The following is a 15,975-nucleotide window of genomic DNA, read 5'->3' on the forward strand; positions in this document are numbered from 1 at the left end:
GGGTTTATTTTGTTTTTTTTTTAATTTAATTTTTTTAATTTTTTTTTACACAAACCAGATTTTACTCTTCACTATGAGGCCACATTTTTTTCAAAGCCTCGCTGACAATTTCAGCATTATAATCCAGTACTGCCGTTTTCTCAACAGTTTCTGTGCGAATAAAGCCCACGAGCGCCAGGCCCTTGACCATTTGCGAGAGATATAGTGCAATCCCGTTTTGCATTTTAGACATGGTTTTAAGCGGCACCGGTTGCTCTTGCTGTTGTACCGACTGCTCGTCATCGTCTTGAGCTGTTGAGTCATTATTTCCGGCTGCGACTCGCCGCAGAGCACGCATTCGGCGCTCAACTGTCTTTCTATCCTCTCGAGTTTTATATAGTTCGTCAATCCTCAGCGTCACATCAATAAAATCACTGCATAGCTCATAAGTCTGTGGATCCACAGGTGATGAATCTGTTGCAATATAGATTTTGGTCTTAACATCCATTAAAAAGGCCTTTTCAACACCTGAACTTGAGCAAAGATTATTGAGAATAGACTCAAGGGTGGGAGTTTCAGCAATAAGCCGCTGAACAATGCGTGACAGAGCGTCGTGAATCGATCGGTCATAAATAGAGGTTAAATAAAAGGTAATTTGAGCATTCTTGAGACCAAGCTCTTCGAGTTCTGCCTGGATACGTTGTATAATGTCACGTCGCGTTTCATATCGGAACTCATAGGTGAGCCCATCGACTTTGTGAATCAGTACTTCTATGTTGATCAGAGGGTTGACTGATAGCGCTTGGTGAATGATGGCCACAAGGTTCTGAAGCGCGCCAAGGTATTCTGACTGACAGTCAATCACGTAAATAAGCGCACCTGTGTTTTGCAAGTACCGTATCACGTCAAGGTCCGATTCCTCTGTGACGGACATTTGCCCAGGTATCTCCGTAATGTAAAACCGAAACAGCGAGCTGTGACTTCTTTGTTAATAGGAGGAAATTTTTCAAAACCTTTTTTTTTTTTTTGGTCTTTTAAGAGTCAACACTTACCTGGCGTTTAGTATTTCTCGCGAAGTTGGGTGTGTCGTGCTTTCAATGTATAACGCTTCAAGTGGTTTCATATTGTTGAACACCACCTCACAAATGGATGACTTGCCAGATCTACATTTCGAAAAATATGTTAGCCTAAGAGTCTCATAAAAAATTTCTGGGGAAAAAGGTAAAAAAAACTTACGTGCGCAAGCCCATCAGCAAAATCTGGGGGCATTCCTCCGGTGAAGAAATGGAAGAACCTGTGCCTGGTCGTAAGACATCCATGGTCATATCTATATAAAGCGTGGGTAATTTATCAAACAAAAAATAACGTGTCAAGTGGATATAGGGACTAGAAAAAAAAATATCCCGGTTGTATTCTGTTTGAAAGGAAAATGAAACTGAACTTGATAATATTTTAGTTCAAACAAGGTTGGGAGGTTTACTTTTTTTTTTTTTTGGAAAAGAAAGGCTGATGACAGCTTAATGTCTCCTCTGGGTTAGGGTTATAGCTCATGATAGTACGGGACACCCATTTTTGGGCAAATCGTAGCTTATGCGGCTGGAAAACACATTACGGCTACTGCCGTTGTTTCTTTTTATTTTTTGCTGTCTCCATTGACTAACTCCAAAACTATTTTAGAATCAAAATCATGAAAATCGGATCTCAAATAAGAAATAAAACTAGTGATCATATCTAATAACAAAAAATAAAAAATAAACATTTTATCTGCTTTTATTGTTACCCCTCTTTATTTATTTATCATTAAGACATGAGCATCCGTCAAGTCCAAAACTTGTGTAATATTAAACGCTTCCTAAGTGTTATCTTCTTTTTACCATTCTTTTTTTTTATGAATCCGAAATTTCTTGGCGACTGTTTTTTTTTCTTTACTTCAATTAATTCCGGGACTATTCCGTAACTTAAATTTATTTTGTAAATGTTGTGAAACTACCTGAAATGCGTTTGAAAAAGTAGTTACTAGACTCACATTGACTCAATCTGTCTTTCCCGATATGTCCATTGTTAAAAGAAAAATGGTCTCAATTCGTTTCGCTCATTAAATCGTTTACAATAAGCAACATTGAAAATTGAATCATTTCAATATTGAAAAGAAATTACAAAGAAAATAAACTTCAGTTCTTTGTGCTCATATCTTTCCATAATAAATTGAAGAGATTGATGAACAAAAATTAACTATTGGTTTAAGACCAAAATAAACTCTTAGAAAAAAATATATTTTAAACAAATTAATTGAAATTATTGTTATTCAATGTTTTTTTTCATATATTCGAAATTTTCAACTATAAAATAATAACAAGTTCTTCTTCTTCAATATTTTTTTTTCTCTTTTTATCTTCATCAAACAATTCTATCAGTTTTTTTAGCTTCTAATTACACTTTTACTTTTTTCCTCCAAGTTTTACAACTTTTATTATTTAGTTCCTTTAAACAAAAAAAAATGAAGTTCTCTGCTGCCGCTATTTCCATTTTTGTTGCCTACACTTTGGCTGCTCCTGTTGCTGAAGCTGAGGCCAATGCCGTTGCTGAGCCAGGTGGAAGTTGGGCTAAGTATGGGAAATCTGGCTGTGTCACTTGCAGAAAGGTTTTCCCCACTGTTGTGACTAGTAGCACTATTGGTGGCATTACTGGTGGTACTATTGGTGGTATTACTGGAGGAATCACTGGAGGCACTTCTTCTGGAGCTACTGGAACAGGAACTGGCACCACTACTGGCGGAACTGGTACTACAACTGGCAGAACGGGTACTACCACTGGCGATTCTGGCTCTACTGGTGGAACTGGTACTACTGGCGGTTCCACTGGCGGTTCTACCAACAATGAAAGTAACACAACCACAAACACCACCAACAATGTCAATAACACCACCAATAACGCTTCCAACACTGCCACTAACACTAACCACAATACCAATGGCAACACTAACGGTAACACCAACAATAACAACAATGCCAGTACTAACACAAACGAGAATACCAGCAGCAATACCAACGGTAACCAAAACATAAACTATCAGGTGTCTTTTGCTGGTAACTTCAATGTTGTCACTGTTTACATTCTTCCCAGTGGTCTTCTCTCACTCTCATCTTCTTCCGGTGGTGTTCCCTTCAGTTTCATTATTTCCAGTGGCTCTCTTCTTACTGCTGCTCCTGGTTTCAGCTCTTACACTGTTATCATCAACTCTGAGGGTGCTCTCCAAGTTGTACCGAGTGGCACCTCATCCACCACTTCTTGGACTTCCGATGGTGGATACATTACCCCTGGATCCGGAACCATTGTTGCATGCCCCGACGGCAGTGGCAGTTACACTCTTTTCTGCAACTCATCTTGTGCTGACGGTAAGGTTGTTGCTTTCACTTCTGACGGTACTGTTGGTGTCAAGAAATAAATAAGCTGTTACAATTGAGTTTGAAAAAAAAAAAAAAAAAAAAAAAAACAGCTGGTTCTGTTTTTGTCTTTTGCTTTTTTACAAAGAAATGCTTTTATAATCTTTAAGAACGAACTGAAATATTTAACTTTATTTATTATTTATTATTTATTATTTATATTAAGAAAGAAATGGAAATTTTGTTTAAAATCAGCTCAAAATATTAGGTGTTTATGAATGTGGTTCACACAAGAATTGATTTCTGATTTAGAGTATGATATTAGGTTCTCTAGATTTGGTGTGTTTGTAATAATTTTGGAACGTTTTAAATGTTAATGAAGTGATTTGAATATCTAGACTAATCTTAGAAATCCTGATAAGAAATAGTTTAAACTTCTAAACTACTTGCCAGTATCAAATAAAATCTATTATATTAATTTTTTTTAAGAAGTTGTATAATTTCAAAAGGCTACTACAATATTTTTTTAGACTTTAACTGAAACAAAAAAAGACTTCTAAAGATTTAAATATTTATCTTCGGGAACAAATTTATAGTGAATGAAAGCATCAAACCAAAAATTAGATTTTTACAAAATATAATAAGTCTTAAATATTTTTGATAAAAGGTTTAAATTTTATTTCAAAACCAATATGTACTTATAATAGGCTAAGCTTAGGTTTCATGATTTGGGCAACTCCAACTTTTTTTTTTTTTGCATAAAACACTTCACTATTAAATTTTCCAATAGTTTTTTTTTACCCTAGCCCTTGAGGAATTTTAATAAATAGCTCCAAATGCAAACAATAGTCATCGAATAATGATTTTAAAATAACCTAAGTCTTATTTTTAAGTTATTTAGATTAAAACTATAAAACCCTAACCCTATAGTTATGACCATGTTGGATCTGAAATGTCAAGGGTAGCCTTTCATTTCTATTTAATTTTAATTAAAAACGTGATAATATTATTTTACGTAATAAACCTTAAAAGGTTTAAGTTTAATCTCCCGACTTCTCTTGAGAGTTGACAATCAAAATAGAATTATTTAGATGCAGAGTAACCGCAGAAGTTTCCTCATGCCTAAAAAAACTAATATTGACCCAGCTTTGGCTGACCAAATCCAATCAAAATCAATACTCATATTCATAAACTTTTTCAAATAGAATACTGAATTACAAAAAAAAAACTTTATAACTATATTTTGTGATTCTTGTAGACATGAAGAAGAAAAAAATTATAAATTTTATAATTTTATAATTTTATAATTTAATAAAAAAAATTATAAGTTAAATCAGCAAAAAATGGGCTTTAAAACGAGATTTATTTAAAATTGTCCAATAAGCAATATTAATAAATTTTAAAGTATATATAGAAGTCAATTTTTTTTATAAAAGTTTTCTAATACTTTTTTTGATGAAAATTTCAAACAAATCTCTGAGTTTTGCTTGCTGGTAGATTATTTCAAGTACTGCCGGGTAATAATAAAAGCCGCACTGAATAAATTTCCATTTATGGTTAATAAAGTTTTTTTTTACCATCTCTTCTCACTCTTTTTTTTATACAATTTTTTTTTTTTTGATTCCTACATTTTTGAAAATATACGCGATGGCCAAAAAACAAAACGACCCTTTTGGGCAAAAGAAAAAACACATTTTACAACAGCTGGAACAAACAGATGTAGAGCATCCGGATGCCTCGCCGAAAGGTACTGTGGACGTGCCGCTGCTTCCGTTAATTCATCTCATCAACTCGCATCCAGATATGGTTACGACCTCCTCATGCTCAGGTCGTGTGAGTGTATTTCTGGAAGGAGATCGAGTGGTTCCAGCTACAGTGGCAGTCACTGCTTCTGAGGGTTCAGAAAATGCAGACACACGAGCAAAGATTGGAGGCAAAGGGGCTGGTGGGAAATGGATATTTGTGACACACGATCCAACAGAGCTTGACACCGACGCATGGCTCAAGCAGGTCAAGGAGTATCATGAGGAGAATCCTTTGGCAGAGAATACGGTGAAACGGTATTTGCAGTATAAGTTTGAAGCTATGGTAAGTTTTTTTTTTTTTTTCGTGGCACAAAAAGCTGAAACGTTGAATATCCTCAAAAAAAAAATAAAATAAAATAAAATAAAACTAATCATGTTATCGATAAACAGATTCTGCACGTCAAATGTCGCGACTTGGCAACAGCTCAAAAGCTCTACACAATTGCAATGGGATGCGGGTTCCGAGAAACAGGAATCGGGTCAAACGACCTGGTGGGGATTCGAATCTCAATCCGGTTGGACGTGCCACTCGGGTACTTGGACACAGCAACCGGCCGGATCCATTTGCTTGTGCCGGACGACTACATTCGAGAACTTGATGAGATGTCACTTGCACGATTTCAAGAGAATGCCCGGCGGCGGGATACGCTGTACGCAAAAATTGAGAAGAATATGTTTGTAGATAGAGAGTAGTGGTGTCAAAGAGTTACCCGGCCGGAAATGTATGACACATTAAAAAAACTTTTATATCATTTTTTTCTTCACCCCTTCCTCTTTTTTTTTTCTTTCTTTCAATTTCTATACAATCCACTCAACAAAACCCCCCACCTCCAATTCCATCATGTCTGAAGAAATCACCAAGAAGACTGAGGAGCTCAAGATTTCCGAGGCTCCTGCTGCAGCTGCTGCAGCCCCCGCTGAGGGCGTTATTTTGGAGTGAGTAGGCGAAGGATTGATTAAGATGAGATTTTATTAATTAACATTGGATATAGCGCCGATGGCAACCCTCTTTCCAAGAAGGCTCTTAAAAAGCTTGAGGCCGCCCGCTTGAAGGAGCAGAAGAAGGCTGAGAAGGCTGCCCAGCTTGCTGCTGAAAAGGCCGCTCGTGAAGCTGCCGAGCCCGATTACGGTACTGAGAACTATGGTAAGCTGCCATTGATCCAGAGCACCACCAAGTCTGGAATTGAGCGTGTTCAGATCAGCACTTTGAGTAAGGCCAATGCCGGACAAGAGGTTGTTTTCCGTGCTCGCGTGCACAATTCGCGCCAGCAGGGCAACAAGATGAACTTCATTACATTCCGTCAGCAAAACGCCTTAATCCAGGGTCTTGTTGCTGCTAATGCTGACTCCATTTCCAAGAAGATGGTCAAGTGGTCTGCTTCCATTTCCCTTGAAAGCATTGTTCTTGTTCATGGTATTGTTGGTGCTTCTCCTGAGGAAATTACTTCGTGCACTGTTAAAGATGCTGAGATCCAGATCACCAAGCTTTACACTATTTCTGAGGCTCCTGCCCAGCTCCCCATTCTTATTGAGGATGCTTCGCGTTCTGAGCAGGAGGCCGAGAAGGCTGGATTGCCTGTTGTGAACCTTGACACTAGACTTGACTATCGTGTGATTGATCTGAGAACTGTCACAAACCAGGCTATTTTCAAGATCCAATCTGGTGTGTGCGCTTTGTTCCGCGAGTACTTGTCTAGCAAGGGCTTTGTTGAGATCCACACCCCCAAGTTGATGGGATCTGCTTCTGAGAGTGGAGCCAGTGTTTTCCGCGTTGACTACTTCAAGGGTAATGCTTTCCTTGCTCAGTCTCCTCAATTGGCCAAACAAATGCTGATTGCTGCTGATTTTGAGCGCGTTTTCGAGATTGCTCCTGTTTTCCGTGCTGAGAACTCGCAGGGTCCCAGACATATGACTGAGTTTACCGGTCTTGATTTGGAAATGGCTATTGAGGAGCACTACGACGAAGTCATTGATGTTCTTGCTGAGCTGTTTTCATTCATCTTTAATGGTCTTAAGACACGCTTTGCTGAGGAGATTGCAATTGTCCGTAAGCAGTACCCTGTTGAGGAGTTTAAGGTTCCCAAGGACGGCAAGATGGTGCGCATTCCTTTTAAGGAGGGTATCCAGATGCTTCGTGATGCTGGTGAGGAGGTGAATGATTTTGAGGATCTGAGCACTGCCCACGAGAAGCTTCTTGGTAAGCTTGTTCTTGACAAGTACGACACTGACTTTTACATTCTCGACAAGTTCCCTCTGGCTGTTCGTCCCTTCTACACTATGCCTGATGCCACTGACTCGCAGTACTCTAACTCATACGACTTTTTCATGCGCGGAGAGGAGATTCTGTCAGGTGCACAGAGAATACACGACCCTGAACTGCTCCGCGAGCGCATGAAGGTTCACGGCGTTGATCCTGAGGGCGAGGGTCTCAAGGATTACGTTGATGCATTTGCCTACGCTGCTCCTCCCCACGGTGGCGGTGGTATTGGTCTTGAGCGTGTTGTTATGTTTTACCTTGGATTGGGTAACATTCGTCGCGCTTCCATTTTCCCCCGTGACCCCAAGCGTCTCCGTCCTTGATTTAAAAAAAAAAAATTGTGTTGTTCCTATATAAATTTATATATATATATATATAAAAAAAAGTAAATAAATAAAGTGGTTTGATGTAAAAGTTATTATTTCTTAAAAGCTAGTATCATCGAGTTCCTGGGCCAAAGTTTTATGTGGTTGGTTTATAGGAGCCAAGTTTTCTCTCATTGAGTCTTCGTCGCTGCTTGTGGCACCCTGAGACGAAGTAGACGAAAGTGAGCGCTTTACTGGAGACGAGTTTTTCGATGGATAGTGATAAATTGTTGAGCCGTTTTCAGGCATAGCACGCTTGGTCAGGGTCATTGGTCTGTACTGGAAAAATGACATTGATGAGATGCGTTTGTGTGCATTTGCGCGCTTGGTTGGAGTTGTGTTAGTATTGGTATTGGTGGTAGCAGTGGCATTGTTACAAGAGGTTGGCAAGCCAGTTCCAGTGCCGGTACCGGTTAGCATGGAGAGTGTGTTTGCGAGCTCTGCTTTTTTACGCGGCGATTCGTTGTTTTGTGGCAGGTTGCCAGTTTGAGATTCCTGGAGGACTACATGGGAGTGTTGCGTGTGTGTACTAGTAGTGGGATCTGTGGCCAGGGATGTTTGCTGCAACAGTTTTTCATTTTCTGCACGCAACTCATCATTCTCAACACACGACGCATTGTAGCGCTGTGTTAGAAACTGGGCCTCAGATGCATGCTGTTTCTGAGCTAACCGTAACAATTTCACTTCGTTACGTTGCTGCTCAAGCTCTTCTTCCAGACGAGCCATACGTGCCGCCATTTGGAAAGTGTCCTCGGGATCCAGCAAGAACTTTTCCGTAGATGTTGGCGAGTGCTGAGCCACCTGTTGTTGTTGTTGTTTAGTTTGCTGGTCATGGGCATCAATCTCAATCAACGCAGTTACATGGGCCTCATACTCTTCCACCAGAACCAACAGGTCCGCATTCATGTCGTGCATTTCGCGTAGCTCGTGAGTCCGTTCGTCAATTTCGCTCTGCAATTTCACGTTGGTGCACACAAGATCAGCATTGCGCGATTGCACAGACACAATGGCTTCCTCATAGTCATTTACCACGCACTCTAATAGCTTAACACGGTCGCCATCGTGGTTGTGGTCAGCATGGCAGCATGCGGTGTATGCAGAAGTGGCAGGGATCAGGATGGAAGAGTTAAGGGAACGAGGCTTGGCTGAGGAAGAAGAGGATTTGCCGGAACTGCGGCAGTTGGTCGAGTTGGTGGAAGTGTTGTGTGAGGAAGTAGAAGTGGCAGAGGCCATGGACACGTCGACCAGATCGTCATCGTCGTCGTCGTCGTCGTCGTCGTCGTCATTGTCATTGTTGTTGCTATTGTTTTCGTCTGAGGACTCTGTGAGAGACTGGCGCATGTATGGGGGTGGGTTATCAGCAGGTGGTGAGAGCATTGGGATTTTCTGTGTGACGTAGGAGTAATCTTTTTGTGCATGTGGTGGCGACAAAGGGGGTTGTTGTTTGGAGATGCTAAGTTCTTCTTGAAGCAGCTTAACCCTGCTGAGCAGCTGCTGGGACTTGACGCTAGTAGATGATGTGAATGATGAAGAAGAGGCTGGAACTGGCGACAAAAGCATGCTTGTATCATGGTCGTCATCGTCTTCTGTTTCGGATGCACTACTACATGCTGTTGTTTGTGATGATGAAATCGACGAGACTCTACTGATAGGAATTGCCGAGTGGTGAGCACGGGAGAGGTGAGGATTGGAGGTGAGTGCGGAGAGATCGGCCACGACAAAGACCGTGGAGTTTCTTGGAGCCAACGCTGGACGTAGAACTTGTGTGAGATGGGATGCATGGTATGGCACAGTGTTAGGGTTGGCTCTTCCTGCAGCGGTTTCAGCGAGGTGTGCAACTACGGCTGCCATACCGTGAGCATCAGCGGGAGAAGCCAAAGTCAAGTCAACAATGGTGAGAGTGGATGGTGCAAGGGAAACAGATGCTGGCGGGCCGTTTGCACGTAGTCCGATTGTAAGAGTTAGAACTGCAGGGCCTGCGAGCGGGAGCGGTGGGGCAGCTGTTGCAAGAAGGTTTTTAAAGCCAGTGTAGGATGCGACTGGACGGGGGCCAGCTAAGGGTGGGTGTTGTATGGAAGAAGATGAAGTTGATGTATTGGTAGTAGTTGTTGTTGTAGGTAATGATTGGAGCAGGTCACAGGGGGCTGCTCCTAGGACTTCAGGGTCAGCAGGAAGCTGGCAATATGCGAGTTTGATTTCTGAAGTGTGGAGAGTATGTGACTGGACAGTTTGGTCGAGGGATTGGCGTCTGCCTAGTGGAGTTGATGGTCGGAGTTTTGTTTTGGAGACTGGGATGGCGGATGGCTGAGGTAAGGAGGCGGATTCGAGGTGAGCAAAGAGAGGTTTTGCAGCAAGGTGAAGGACATGAGAAGCTAGTGATGATGATGGGTCTGGGAGAGATCCTGGACGCAGGAGTAGAGTGAGATTGTGGCCTGGGGAAAGGACGAGACGTTGAGCAGCAGCTGCTAGGGATTTGTCTAGAGAGTGTGGAGGGTTATGAATGGGGAGAGATGGTGATGGAAGGGTTTGTAGGTTGTTTTGAAGGATTGTAGAGATTAGAGAAGTGGATGAGTTTAGGAGTGAGTATTTCTGAGGGTTTGTTTGGACACAGGAGACTTGAAGATTGTTAGAATTGGAAGATTGAACGCTTGAAAGGTTGGAAACTTACAGATTGAAACAGAGGACGAAGATGAAGGAAACCCTTGGAGAGCAGAGGATGTACGTCTGGTAGAGGGTTTTGCTGGTGATGGTGCCAGCATTGGGATTGCTGAAGGATGGGCAGAAGGCATTTATATGGTTTTGAATTAAATTGAACTGAATTGAACTGAATTGAACTGAACTGAACTGAATAAGATGGTTATAAATGTTAAGAGAAAAGAAGGGAAGATGACAGAGTATTAAAAAAAAAAAAAAAAAAAAAGGAAAGAAGTTTTTTGATATTTTTTGAATTCAAAAGGAGAAACTTTTTTCTTTTTTTATTTTTTTTTTATTTTTTTTCTTTAGCGAGGTTTAAAAGACTTCTTTTTTTTTTGTAATTTGTAAACTGGGTTGTTGGGTAGAAAGATGAAAATATTTTAGTAAAACGAAGGAGAAATTAGAAATGAAAAAAGGGTCTTTCTTTCTTTTTTTTATTTTATTTTATTTTATTTTATTTTATTTTATTTTAGGTGGATAAATAGATTTAGTTAGTATTTAGTATATAAATATATTATAAATTTAGAATATATTAAAATACTAAAATATATTAAAATATCAGATCGAAAAAATAAAAAAATAAAAAATAAAAAAAATAAAATCAACAAAATGGACTTTGTTTTTTTTTATTTATTTATTTATTTTCAATCAAGCAATCAATCAAGCAATCAATTAAACAATCAATTATTGTTTATTTATTTACTTTTATTTACTTTTATTTACTTTTATTTACTTTTATTTACTTTTATTTACTTTTATTTACTTTTATTTATTTATTTACTTTTATTATCTCCTTTGTTCATTTGTTTTGATTCTGAAAAAATAATTTTAAATCTTTGGACTCAATTTTTTTTTTTTTTTTTTTTTTTTCTAAATAACTAAAAAAAATCTCCAGTGTTTAACTTAAATTTTTTTTTTATTTTATTTTATTTTTAAAACGTTTAAACAACCCTTTTAAGTAATTCGCGTAGACGCGTTAAAAAAAAAAATAAATATATATATATATAAATTTTTTTTCAATTTTTTTTTTTTTTTTATTTTTTTTTTAAAGCTATATTTAAGTAAGGCTGGAAACTTTAAAAAATTAAAATAAAAATAGCCGTGCACAGCGTGTCAATCAATCAAACAATCAATTCTACCAAGTTCCTGGTACCTCGCGACGCGCACGTGTAATTAACGCGTGTCATTCACGTGAGAAAATTTTTTTTTATTTTTTTATTTTTTTTATTCCTTCGCTTCTGTCATCCCTGCATCATCAGCTTCTCACGTGCCCATCACTTTTTTTTTTTAATTTTTTGATTTTTTTATTTTTCTCCTGCGTATTTCCCAAATAGGCAAATAAATCTTTAATGGAAAAAAAATAAAAAAAAATAAAAAAAAAAAAAAAAAAAAAAAGACAAAAAACTGGTAAACCTCAAATGTAGAAAAGTCTTTCACAAAATTAAAAAAAAATAAAATATAATAAAAACTCTCTCTGGTACACATTTAAAAAAAAAAAACTATTTACATAAAAAAAACCCTCCCCTAAAAATAACACATACAAACAATTATTCACCACCACTTCTTCCCAATCACTGATAATTAACAGCCTTTATCCCCCCAAACGCAAGAACCTCCTCGATCCGTTTACTTCCAGTCACAAGCATACATAACCGATCAACTCCAAGCCCCCATCCTCCCGTCGGTGGTAACCCCCATTCTAATGCTTCCACATAACTTTCATCTGGCAATGGTACTTCGCCATCTTCAAATTCTGCCCGTTCACGCTGCTGAGCTGCAAACTTGTGCCGCTGTGCCAATGGAGAATTCTCTTCTTCATACGCATTCACAAATTCTTTCCCATCAATAAAAAGTTCAAACCGTCGACTTAGCCCACTCACTAAATCTGTCTTGGCCAAGGGCGACATGGCAGCAGGATGGTTCGTAATTAATAACGGCTCAAATGTACCCTCTGACTGTGGCTCCAAGTAATGTCCAGCCAACCCGTCAAGAAGCTTAGCTGCACTAACCAGGTTACCCGGCCTAGGAATCCCAGCACTTTTGTAAAACTCAACAAGTCTATCAACATTACTCAAATCTGCAGGCAATTGGAGACCTGACTTGGCTTCAATCTCTTTAACAAAATCCACAGCACGAAAGTCTGCTGCAAATGCATCCCGAAGCTCCCTCACTCGTTCAGTAAATACATCTGGGTGAAGCTCACCAATCCGCTCTACCACCCCGCGCAGCAAGTCCTGGGTTAGCGCTACCAAGTCGTCTAACGTCGCATAAGCCTCGTAAAACTCGCACGTTGTAAACTCAGGGTTATGAGTAGCATCAATGCCCTCGTTACGGAAATTTTGTCCCACCTCAAACACCTTATCAAACCCAGATACAACCAGTCGCTTGAGCCAGAGCTCTGGTGCAATTCTTAGTGCTAATTCGCGCGGGGTACCGTCTGATGAAAGAGCCTTTGAGTGTGTCACAAATGGCGTAGCTGTGGCTCCGCTGGCCAGATCTGCAAGCATGGGCGTTTGTACCTCCAGAAACCCCTTGTGGGCGAAAAACTCACGTACATATGCAAGTACAGTTGCTCGTACAATTAGCACATCCCTTGCAGGTTTATTTGCAACCAAATCTACAACGCGGTTATGTCTACGAGTTGTTTCATTAGTCAAGTTAGTTGGAATTGGATGGAAACATGGGGCCAGGAGCTGAGCTGGGCGGTCTGCAAGTAATGATAGTTCGCCACTTTTCGTTTTCCAGGGAGTTCCAGTGCATGAAACAATATCTCCACGACGTAGTGACGCGTGTGCGTCATCAAAAGTTTCCTGTGAGAGATTGGCTTTTGTTTTATTAATGACAATTTGCAGTTTGGTCTGATCTTGGATCAAGTCCATAAAAATTAAACCCTTGCCAGACTTACGAATGGTCCGGATGCGACCTTGAACAGTAAACAAAGGTGGAGGTGCCGACGCGTCCACGCCGTAGGGATTGTCAATGTGTGGTGCATGAGCTGTCCATTTTGCCCGAAACTCTGGGATACGTAACCGCGGGGCTTCCGGGAGTGGTTTGAGGAGTGGGTAGAGGTCAGCACCCGATGCTAGTAGGGTTGCTTTGCGGTTAGCAAAGTCGAGAGCCTCGTTTTCGTGAGTAAGTGTGCGGGGTTTTGATTTGGAAGAGTGTTTATGAGTAGGTGTAGTTGTAGTTGTAGTTGTAGAATATTGTTTAGAAAAAGAAGTTCCAATTGAGTAACTGAAACGAGCCCAGTTTGATTTGGGCACCAAGCTTCTAGCAAATGTTACGGCGCCCATTGTTCTATTTATTTATTAATTTATTTATTTTAAGTTAGAAGATATTGCGAAATAAATAAATAAATAAATAAATAAATAAAAACTCTTTTGAAGGTTGCTTGCGCGTCTCAGCGAGAAGATTGTTTAAAGTTTTTCATGAAAAGGTCTCAAGTTTAAGAGATACGTGATTCGTCATCTTTGAAGCGCAATCCTAAGAGTATTTCTTGCTTTTAAAAGATAAAATTAAAAAAATAAAATTTCTTGTTTTTTATTTTATTTTATTTTATTTATTTTATTTATTTTATTTATTTTATTTTGCCTAATTCAAAACTTACCTGGATTTGATGATGTGATTTTGATTTTGATTTTGAGCAGTGAAAGTGTAAGGAGGGGGTAAAAGATTTTTTTTTTTTTTTTTTTTTTTTGAAATTTTCTTTATACTAGAAAAAAAAAAAAGGCGCACAAACGACTTTTGTTACATTTTTTTGTTACAAACAACTACAGTTTCAACGCCCTTCACATCTCAAGTATTGCTTGCTTCTTCCTCCAGCAAAGAAACTTTAAAGTCCATTATAATAATTAGGCATTTCCAAACATTATTTTGTTTATAAACAATAATTACTATTTTATCATCATTATTATTATTATTATTATTATCACTATCATTCACAATCCATGTTTTGTTTTAAATAAAAAAATAAAAAATAAAAAAATAAAAATAAAAAAACTGTAGTACTAACTAATTAAATTCATTAAACGCCTTTCCTTTACTACTACTAATTTTTATTTAACGATTCTTTTCCTCAGCATGGAATCCAGTGGGACCTCCAAGAAGAGTGCCGAAAATATTACGAACATAGCCCTTGAAAGTGATCCAGCCTTCCTTGACAGCAATAGGGATATTGGGATTGCTCAAGGTACGATCAATAAAGACTTCCCAGCTCTGAATGACGCGATAAGTGTAGACAGATGTTTGGTAGCGGAGTCTGAAAAAGACCAAAAAGACTGCAAATTTGATAAAGGCAGCCAAGCGGAAAGTGAAAAGAGCCAAAGTCAAACGAACAAGTAAAAACAGCTCAATGTTTGCGACTGTTGACATAAAGGCTGGGGTATTAGTAGTCAAGAAATTGCTAATGGAAACGGAAAGTCCGCTTTGAGAAGAATAGCCGAGGGCTGGAAGAAGGTGGGAGTGCAAAAATGAAAGAACATGAGAAAAGGAAAAAATGGCAAAGGGAGGAAGTGTACCGATAAAGGGAGCAAAGATGAACCAGAGAATGGAAACAATAAGGTACTGTACATTGGCATCGTAGAGAAACGCCACAGGGGTAGTAAAGTGTTTAATGCGAAGCTTGATATAATCCGAGTAAAGAATAAACACAAATGACGAAATGATTAAGAAATATGTTTGGCGGTACCAATATAATCCTGCACGGATACTAATTCCTAAATTTAGCGAGCTGAGAGCGTAGAAAAAGGTTCCGAGGAGAATAAAGACATGGCCGAGGAACCAGTAGAATTGAGGGTCCTAGAGAGACGCGTTAGAAATAAGCTGGGGAGGGGAGGGGGGAGTGGAAGGGCAAAAGAGAGAGATGAGGAGTGGATGAAGTTTTAATAAATTCAATTGGACAAGTAATGGCTTACCTTAGTCAAAAGTTGAAGCTGTGAGACAGGAGAACGAGGTGCTGCTGATCCTGACGAAGATTGAGCATGTTCTCTATGTTCTTCGCCTTGGTTTCCAGTGTGTGATGTACTTGACATTGTTTATGAATATTGAATATATATGTATATATATATTTAAATTTTTAAAAAACACCTGATAAAAGATGATTAAGTTTTTATTTTTTGTTTTTACTAATATAAAAAAAAAAATTAATTTGGTGGTAAGAAAGAAAAAAAAAAAAAAAAAAAAAAGGGATCCAAGCAGGTATTTATAATTTTTGGACGAGTGTCGTGGTGGTTTTGGGTGGTGTAAGTGATATAACTGAGTTTTTTTTTTTTTTTTTTTTTTTTTTTTTTTTGGCTGGCTAGCTGGCTGGCTATCTGGCTGGCTGGCTGGTATTGAAAAATATTAGGTGGGGAGGCGTCATCCATCGTTACAAGGAAAAACTCTTTTTCTTTTTTTTTTTTTTTTTTGCTTTTTTTTTTTTGCTTGCCACAATCTAAAGTACTTTACTTACTAGTGAAATTTTTTGTTTCCAGAATTCTCGATAATTTAATTAA

The 15,975-nt window shown here is 38.8% G+C and overlaps 7 protein-coding genes across 7 annotated transcripts; 3 read left to right on the forward strand and 4 right to left on the reverse strand.

The window, feature by feature from the left end:
* Window positions 1–61: 61 nt before the first annotated feature.
* Window positions 62–1,298, reverse strand: SAPINGB_P002991 (uncharacterized protein; the record flags this gene model as incomplete). Its single annotated transcript, XM_031997709.1, has 3 exons — window positions 62–953; window positions 1,032–1,142; window positions 1,216–1,298. The coding sequence occupies 3 exons, from the start codon at window positions 1,296–1,298 to the stop codon at window positions 62–64; spliced, it is 1,086 nt and encodes a 361-aa protein (XP_031853600.1).
* A 1,178-nt stretch (window positions 1,299–2,476) lies between these two features.
* On the forward strand, window positions 2,477–3,424 carry SAPINGB_P002992 (uncharacterized protein; the record flags this gene model as incomplete). Its single annotated transcript, XM_031997710.1, has 1 exon — window positions 2,477–3,424. The coding sequence occupies one exon, from the start codon at window positions 2,477–2,479 to the stop codon at window positions 3,422–3,424; it is 948 nt and encodes a 315-aa protein (XP_031853601.1).
* Window positions 3,425–5,009: 1,585 nt separating this feature from the next.
* On the forward strand, window positions 5,010–5,860 carry SAPINGB_P002993 (uncharacterized protein; the record flags this gene model as incomplete). The annotated part of the gene is made up of 2 exons (XM_031997711.1): window positions 5,010–5,450; window positions 5,558–5,860. The coding sequence occupies 2 exons, from the start codon at window positions 5,010–5,012 to the stop codon at window positions 5,858–5,860; spliced, it is 744 nt and encodes a 247-aa protein (XP_031853602.1).
* A 148-nt stretch (window positions 5,861–6,008) lies between these two features.
* On the forward strand, window positions 6,009–7,747 carry SAPINGB_P002994 (uncharacterized protein; the record flags this gene model as incomplete). The annotated part of the gene is made up of 2 exons (XM_031997712.1): window positions 6,009–6,103; window positions 6,160–7,747. The coding sequence occupies 2 exons, from the start codon at window positions 6,009–6,011 to the stop codon at window positions 7,745–7,747; spliced, it is 1,683 nt and encodes a 560-aa protein (XP_031853603.1).
* A 102-nt stretch (window positions 7,748–7,849) lies between these two features.
* On the reverse strand, window positions 7,850–10,578 carry SAPINGB_P002995 (uncharacterized protein; the record flags this gene model as incomplete). Its single annotated transcript, XM_031997713.1, has 2 exons — window positions 7,850–10,404; window positions 10,458–10,578. The coding sequence occupies 2 exons, from the start codon at window positions 10,576–10,578 to the stop codon at window positions 7,850–7,852; spliced, it is 2,676 nt and encodes an 891-aa protein (XP_031853604.1).
* Window positions 10,579–12,054: 1,476 nt separating this feature from the next.
* On the reverse strand, window positions 12,055–13,776 carry SAPINGB_P002996 (uncharacterized protein; the record flags this gene model as incomplete). The annotated part of the gene is made up of 1 exon (XM_031997714.1): window positions 12,055–13,776. The coding sequence occupies one exon, from the start codon at window positions 13,774–13,776 to the stop codon at window positions 12,055–12,057; it is 1,722 nt and encodes a 573-aa protein (XP_031853605.1).
* A 766-nt stretch (window positions 13,777–14,542) lies between these two features.
* Window positions 14,543–15,513, reverse strand: SAPINGB_P002997 (uncharacterized protein; the record flags this gene model as incomplete). The annotated part of the gene is made up of 2 exons (XM_031997715.1): window positions 14,543–15,280; window positions 15,397–15,513. 2 exons carry the CDS (start codon window positions 15,511–15,513, stop codon window positions 14,543–14,545), a joined length of 855 nt encoding a protein of 284 aa, XP_031853606.1.
* Between the last annotated feature and the right edge of the window lie 462 nt (window positions 15,514–15,975).

This window comes from Magnusiomyces paraingens (assembly GCF_902498895.1).
Source record: "Magnusiomyces paraingens strain CBS 517.90 genome assembly, contig: contig2, whole genome shotgun sequence".
NCBI classification, from domain to species: Eukaryota; Fungi; Ascomycota; class Dipodascomycetes; order Dipodascales; family Dipodascaceae; genus Magnusiomyces; species Magnusiomyces paraingens.